At 44.7% G+C, this 7827-nt stretch overlaps 1 protein-coding gene across 1 annotated transcript; it reads right to left on the bottom strand.

Moving 5' to 3' along the window:
- Positions 1–262: 262 nt before the first annotated feature.
- On the bottom strand, positions 263–3180 carry LOC306932984 (carbohydrate sulfotransferase 3-like; the record flags this gene model as incomplete). Its single annotated transcript, XM_079514954.1, has 3 exons — positions 263–950; positions 1966–2346; positions 3101–3180. The coding sequence occupies 3 exons, from the start codon at positions 3178–3180 to the stop codon at positions 263–265; spliced, it is 1149 nt and encodes a 382-aa protein (XP_079371080.1).
- Between the last annotated feature and the right edge of the window lie 4647 nt (positions 3181–7827).

Genomic DNA, 7827 nt, shown 5'->3' with positions numbered 1-7827 from the left:
AATATGTTTTTTCAGCGATTTTTTTAGTTTTAACATTACACAGGTCATTCGCACGTATAATTCGCGTCGCTAATTCGCCAGTGTGTAATGACTTTTACTGTTGTATAATTGTAACATTACACTCGAGGGGGTGGTTTAACGTCATTGATGCACTTCTGCATTGCTTTCGGAACTCGCCTTGCAGGCTCGTTCCTGCAGTATCGCAGGCGTGCGTTAATGACGTTAAACCACCCCCTCTCGTGTAATATTGCTTAAATCTTTGCTACATCAGGTACAACGGGTCAAGCAGGCTGACAGACCTATTGACCAACATCTTCTCATCGTCCACAAGGCTGTACCCAAACAGTTCCATGGTCGGCCCGCACACCATCTGAACGACCCGGGCCAGCTCGTACGGCAGGCTAAACCTCCACTTGTCCGCCTGCTCCAAGGAGTTCCTCATGGTGGAGTAAGGATCGATGTTCGCCGGCGTGGTCTGCGTGTTCCTCAGAATCCACTCCCTGGCCTGTGAACTGAACGGTATCCCCGCGAAGCTGTAAATCTCCTCGGCCTTCTGCATGGGGTAGCGGGTGACGTCCTCGTAGCGCAGCAGCATGTAGCGTCGCCGCAGCCAGCGAGGCCGGCTCAGACCCACCATGGCCGACATGCGGACGCTGTCGCATTGCTCCTTCAGCCACTTCACCTGCTCGTCGTCCTCGGGCACCTTGCCCTGCTGCGCCCACGTCCTCCACTTCTGGAAGATGTCGGGGAAGGTCGCCATGCGGGACGCCAGGATGGCCCGGGGGTCTCGCACCAGCTGGATGACCCTCAGGTCCAGACGAGGGTCTTCCACCAAGGGACGCAGGATGTCTAGCTGGCGCAGGCGGGTGGTCTTCATGGCGCGGTGCTCTTTAGTGAGGCAGGATTGGGACGCCAGGGTCAGGTTGAGAGGCCCGCAGCTTTTTTTACACCTGGGTGAAGAGAGGGACATATCTAGCTGTAAGTCCTTAGTGTGGAGTCAAAACAAGACTCTCTGAATAACTGTAGTCCAGGGTTTCCAGAAGGTTGCATACTCGGGTTCGGGTTAATTTCCCTGCAGCCAATTTGAACCGGAAACAAATACGAGGCCGGGGGTGTCATATTTGTTTCCATTGCTGCCAATAAGCCAATCAAACTAAGCTATGGGAAAGGTAACTGGATCAGTTAACCATACAATGGTACTTTCTGGATACCCCGCACAGAGCCTACTGTAAAACGCTGTGGCTTCCCTCTGCAATTGCAACGGCTTTCAGACTCCTGAATGAATTAGCCTGGCTGTTGAATCCCCCTATGCATAATAGCCTAAATCTTATCTTACAAACAGAATTACGTTCCCATATATCCTTTTACATCATTCATACAGTGATATGCAGTTTATGCACAGCCTATACAGTATAGACTGAACAATGCCTATACAGTACATCAGCAATAATGTGCTAATATGCTAATGTGAGTTTTGTGGTGACATTCAAAAGCCTATACAGATTGAAGTAAGTAGCCTTGCTTAGCCATGAACTAGGGGGTTTTCATGATTCTGAATCCATTGCAAGCATTAGTTTTGCACGAAAAAAAAATCCTTGGGGCTAAAAACGGCCATAGCGGTCATCACAAATGTGATGAGGTCAGCATTCTATGGCCGAATTTAGCCCAAGGATTTTTTTTTCGTGCAAAACTGAATGCTTGGAATGGAAAAAAGTATGTTCCACTAAATCCATGAAGGAAAACTTTTAATATATTTGATGTAGGAGGATATTAGGACCAATTAACGATATCACATTACTATTGCAATATCTTCTGGGTCACGCCCCTTTGTAGCATAGATTGACTGGCCGAATACTGGCTCTACGTGAAAACAAAAGTTATAAAAATCTGCAATACCACACATCCTTGACCCCTGGAGTGCAGACAGGCTTTTCACAGAGATTTGCGCTGGCATGTCTAGCGTACAGCGTGGGCGTCACATGGTTCAGAGGCCGCGGAGAAATGAACTTTTCCAGAGGGGTGAAGTCGCACAGGAACAGTCCCTGGAGAACGTCCTTGTGGATCCCTGCCAACACCGACCCGTTGGTGGTGCGTTTCAGCATGGCATCTACGTAATGCAGGGGTTCGTACAGATAGAACATATTGTCGCCGTGCTGGTTGAAAAACTCCCCCACGAACGTGGAGCCCGTCCTGGCCGTGGCGAGGATTAGGATGTGCTTGTGGCCTCCGCTGTGGCTGTGGGCGTCCATGATGTCCTCCTCCACCTCTGGCTCCTCGGACGGCAGACCCTGCTGGGTTTGTGGCGTCGGATGTGGAGTCACTCTCTGGATCAGCTCATCAGAGACCCTGATGAGACATGTTGGATTGATTAGCTCACATTTCACATAAACTAATTCAGCGTACAAACAAATGTTGTAGTTTTCCCAACCACCGTGACCGCGGTCGTCACCGTATCACCTAAAACTGGGGTATGTGTGGGCCTTAAATCTCCATCTCCATCACACATACAGTAGAGGCCTATACTTTATATTGTTTAGATTTTGCGCAGTGTATTTTTTGTCTTTAATTTCTTTCTACTTTTTGTCTATGTTCAGTCGGGTCGGGTGCTGCAAATTGTAATTTCATTGCACCTGCAAAATTGATATTACAGTACGGTTCTCAAAGTGGGGGTCCGGGCCCTCCGGGGACCCCCAGGGGTCCTTGAAGGGGTTCCAGGGGCTCACCAGCAAAATCATAGATAGATAGTTAGGAATAGGAACCAATTATATATAGGAACCAGCATACAATAAGGTCAGACTGAAGAAGTATTTTGTCCATCAGTCGACTTTGAGGCTTAATCAGGTTTTTAGCCAGGACTAGACTGAGCTGTGGACATTGCTCTGTACCAGGCCGCTGGGCCACAAGACAAATTTCAGTGCGAATTGACAATAAAGTACTATATCATATCATATCAATTAGACATTTACAGGTTTAGGAACCAATTAGACATTTACAGGTTTAGGAACCGATTGGACATTTACATGTTTACAACAGTATACAACTGGAACCAAATGGACCCGTAACTTCCACTGCATCTCAATATGAAGGCCACCTCCCTCACCTCGATAAGATGTTGGTCTCCTGTTCGATGATGACCAGGGCCACGATGCAGATGAAGATGAAGGCATACTTGGTCTTCATTCTTAACGGTGGACCTTGAAGTGACGTCTAGTGTGTGTTCGCCAACGGCTCCTGTCTTGAAGGAATCTGTTCAATAAATCTGTTTTAATAAATATATTAAAATATAGGTCTAACTTCCCCTAACCTCCCAACATGTGGCTTGTTAAGGAAAGGGGTAGGATGAAATCAAAAGCAATTGCTTCTTTATTATACACATCTGCGTTTATCACATGTAACAATTTTAGACAAATTAAACAGTTCAGAAACAATGCAATGCACTCAGCAGTGTTGTTATTGTCGACTAAAACTAAGACGAAAAATGTTCGTCGACTACCTTTTTTCACTGACCAAAACTAAATGGAAACTGAATGAAAACTAAGCTATGTTGACTAAAACTAATACTAAATGTATTGACAACAGATACAAACTAGACTAACATGTTAGGAAGGGACTAGTGGACAAGAGATCCAGTATAAGTCATTTTACACTTGGTTGCATGCTGAAAATAGCAGATCTACAAGCACACAACGCATCGCAGCGGGACAAGTTGTGAGCTTGTAGATCGGCTATTTTCAGCAAGTGTAAAATCAGTCATTACGACGCCATCAAGGCCCGCCAAAAGACATTTTAGTCGACTAAATCAACTGTAGATTGAGTCGACTAAAATCTTATGACATTTAGTCGACTAAAACTAGACTAAAACATTCCAGGTGACTAAAACTAAGATTCTCTGTGGGGTTCAGGTCAGGCCAGTTGGCTGGTCAGTTAAGCACTGTAATACCATGGTCAGTACACCAGTTACTAGTACTTTTGGCTCTGTGGGCAGGTGCCAAATCGAGCTGGAAAGGAAAATCAGCATCTCCATAAAAGCTTGTCAACATACTGAGGCTTCCACTGTCAGTGGACCAACAGCATGCAGATGACATGGCCTAAATCATCACTGTGTTTTATCAAGTCCAGGGTCTCAACACAACCGTCTATTATGATATTGTACAGCACTGTTAGCTCTGGTCCATAGCTCTAATGCATTGCATTTATAGAGCTATGGACCAGAGCTACAGCACTGTTAGCTCTGGTCCATAGCTCTAATGCGTTGCATTTATAGAGCTATGGACCAGAGCTACAGCACTGTTAGCTCTGTTCCATAGCTCTAATGCGTTGCATTTATAGAGCTATGGACCAGAGCTACAGCACTGTTAGCTCTGGTCCATAGCTCTAATGCGTTGCATTTATAGAGCTATGGACCAGAGCTACAGCACTGTTAGCTCTGGTCCATAGCTCTAATGCGTTGCATTTATAGAGCTATGGACCAGAGCTACAGCACTGTTAGCTCTGGTCCATAGCTCTAAGGCGTTGCATTTATAGAGCTATGGACCAGAGCTACAGCACTGTGTGCTCTGGTCCATAGCTCTAATGCGTTGCATTTATAGAGCTATGGACCAGAGCTACAGCACTTTTAGCTCTGGTCCATAGCTCTAATGCGTTGCATTTATAGAGCTATGGACCAGAGCTACAGCACTGTTAGCTCTGGTCCATAGCTCTAATGCGTTGCATTTATAGAGCTATGGACCAGAGCTACAGCACTGTGTGCTTCCATATCTTGCTTTTTGTTGATGCTGATCTAACTTTTCCAGCAGGACTTGGCAACCTGCCCACAGAGCCAAAACTACTGGCCCAAACACACGCCTGTGCATACGCACGCACGCACGCACGCACGCACGCACGCACGCACGCACGCACGCACGCACGCACGCACGCACGCACACAGTATATTAAATATCAGAATGTTTGACTCCCTGCTGACTTGCGATGGATTCAGAATCACGTTGTTTCCTCTGGTCCAGTGCGTAAGCAAACTCACTAACACACTTTTTGAATGTTTAATTTTCAATGTTGCAACACTTAAAATATAGAATATGAAATGTTAACGGTAATATCGTATCATATCGATATCACAATATTTGGCATAAATACAGAGATATGAAATGTTGTGCAGCCCTACTGTACAGATGTACATGTACAGGAATCCGTGTATCTTGTGTTCAATCAATATTCTGTCTGGTGTCCCAAAATTGAAAATCGAAAATTGGCTTGTTTTTCAATATCAGCTTTTTAACTACAAGGATGGAAAACTAAAATTGACTCAAATCGCGTTTTTCTTTTTTGTTAAACACAACTTCTTGCCAAGATAACAAGTATTCTGAAATCGAAAATCGAAAATCCAAAAATGCCCTTTTTCAATTTCCAATATCTGTCTTTCGTCTACATGAATGGAAAATGAAGTCCTCTTTCCGCTTGTAGTTCTAACACACCCGGAACCGATCCGGAAGCTTCCAATATGTTTTTAGCTAGCCGACTGTAGGGCTAACAGATTAGCACAGTACTGTACTGTACAGTAGCCTACAGCAATCTTGCGTGCGGGACGGACCGTCGGAACAGGACGGGTCCCTCGGACGCGGCCGTGGATCTCCCGGTGCACCCCATTTATGATTATTGATTATGATGATCGCCCTTTTTTTAATAGCCTAGGCCTACTTTATTATACAGAAACAAAAACACAATACAACATCAAGACAATTCATGCTTTGTGCCTGATCATATCTGTTCTTATCCTTGTTTCCATATCGCCTATCTTTTTTCAGTCCTGTGTATTGTCACCGGAGGAGACAATACATTCATTTATTGTTTTAATTGATTTATTTACAATACATTTCTAAGCGATATCTTTATATAGTGCTGGGTGTGTGGGTGTGATGCAATGATAGCCATTGCATACATTGCAATCGGATTCAGCACTAAGATAATAGATCATTAATTTAGAATTAAATTAATCGATAAAATAACGCATTATTCAATGATGCGTTATGGCTACGCACTGTGTGGGTGCAGATAGCCGATCTACAACCTCATAGCCTATATGAATATGTAATGAACCTATATGATGATAATAATAGATAGCCAAATGTGCTTCCTTGCACACTTTTGATTGCACCTGTTAAAATCTTATTCAGCTGTGAGCGGATAGAGATAGATAGATAGATAGATAGATAGATAGATAGATAGATAGATAGATAGATAGATAGATAGATAGATAGATAGATAAACAGACAGACAGACAGACAGACAGACAGACAGACAGACAGACAGACAGACAGACAGACAGACAGACAGACAGACAGACAGACAGACAGACAGACAGACAGACAGACAGACAGACAGACAGACAGATGTCAATCATGTCACTGCAGTTCAATTAAATGCTATTTTTAACTAATGCAATAGTTAATGCTTTAACTAAAACTTTTAGCGTCAATAATAATCGTATAGTGTTCAACATTTGTAAACGGCAATGCTGCCAACTCTCACGCTTTGAGAGTGACAGTCACGCAATGTGGCCACGCCACACCTCCCATTTCTCACGCACGCACAATACGCACGGCGAGGGGGGGCATATAATGTGCCAAAAAAGCCAAGTCGGCTCTCAATGTTCTCCCCGGCTCCGCCGCGTAATAACGCGCGCGCATATGTGCGTCCTCCCCAACGGCAAAGTAGCCGATCTGCATGAGATAATGCAGCGCTGTTATATGCAGGCAGCAGACTGCAGTAGTAGGGTAACTATAGTGAACCACCAAATCGTCAGCAGGTCCCTGACTGTGACGCATGGAAATGTTTATGGAAAACAATAGCCTCCACAACAAGTGAGTATAGCCTAAGTGACTATCTCTCTGGCGTCTCTTGCGCGAGATGAGGAACGGTGCCAGTGCGCACATAAGTCCTCGTCTGTGTGTGTGTGTGTGTGTGTGTGTGTGTGTGTGTGTGTGTGTGTGTGTGTGTGAGGGGAGAGGGGCCGCATCGCGACTCGTCGTTAGTTCTGTTCAGAGAGAGAGAGAGAGAGAGAGGGAGGGAGGGAGGGAGAGAGAGAGATAGGGGGACTCTCTCTCTCTCTCTGGGGAGGCAGAGAGAGAGAGAGAGAGGCAGAGAGAGATAGGGGGACTCTCTCTCTCTGGGGAGGCAGAGAGAGAGAGAGAGAGAGAGAGAGAGTGCCCACAGGTGTGTGGGCATGGGGAAATCATGAAATAAGAAAATGTAAAAAATAAGGCATTTTCCCAAATTTAGAATTTTTATTTCACAACATATTCCCCAATTTCCACTGAGGTTATGGGGTGAATGAATGTGCCAACACAGTGACATTGTCCTGCATCAGATCACATCAGAATACGTTTTTAAAAGTCTGACTTTTATATAAACCGATATGGATATTTAATAGGAGACATGCTGGGCACACATGGACACATGGACAAAATGTGGGTTATTATTTAGCATCATATGCAGATATCATTTTCTTTTGCAGTTTATAATTAAGCAAAAAAAAGGAAAAAATATCCACAAATATGTATGATTTTTTGAGTGGTCCAACCACTCCCTTATGGAGCTATGTGTGTGGCTGGCATGGCTGGCTGGCTGGCTGGCTGGGTCTGAGCACGAAAACATCATGGTTGTTTTTCACCACCTGTGCGCAACCTAACACACACACAAACACACACGCACATATTAACTGCATGTATTTATGATGATTTTGGGTGTGCCAGTACAGTACAGTGACAGTACAGTACAGTACAGTACAGTACAGTACAGTACAGTACAGTACAGTACAGTACAGTACAGTAC

Source organism: Electrona antarctica (genome assembly GCF_951216825.1).
Source record: "Electrona antarctica genome assembly, chromosome: 11".
Classification (NCBI taxonomy): Eukaryota; Metazoa; Chordata; class Actinopteri; order Myctophiformes; family Myctophidae; genus Electrona; species Electrona antarctica.
The sequence above is the reverse complement of the archived record's forward strand: the minus strand, read 5'-3'. Positions and strand labels throughout refer to the sequence as shown.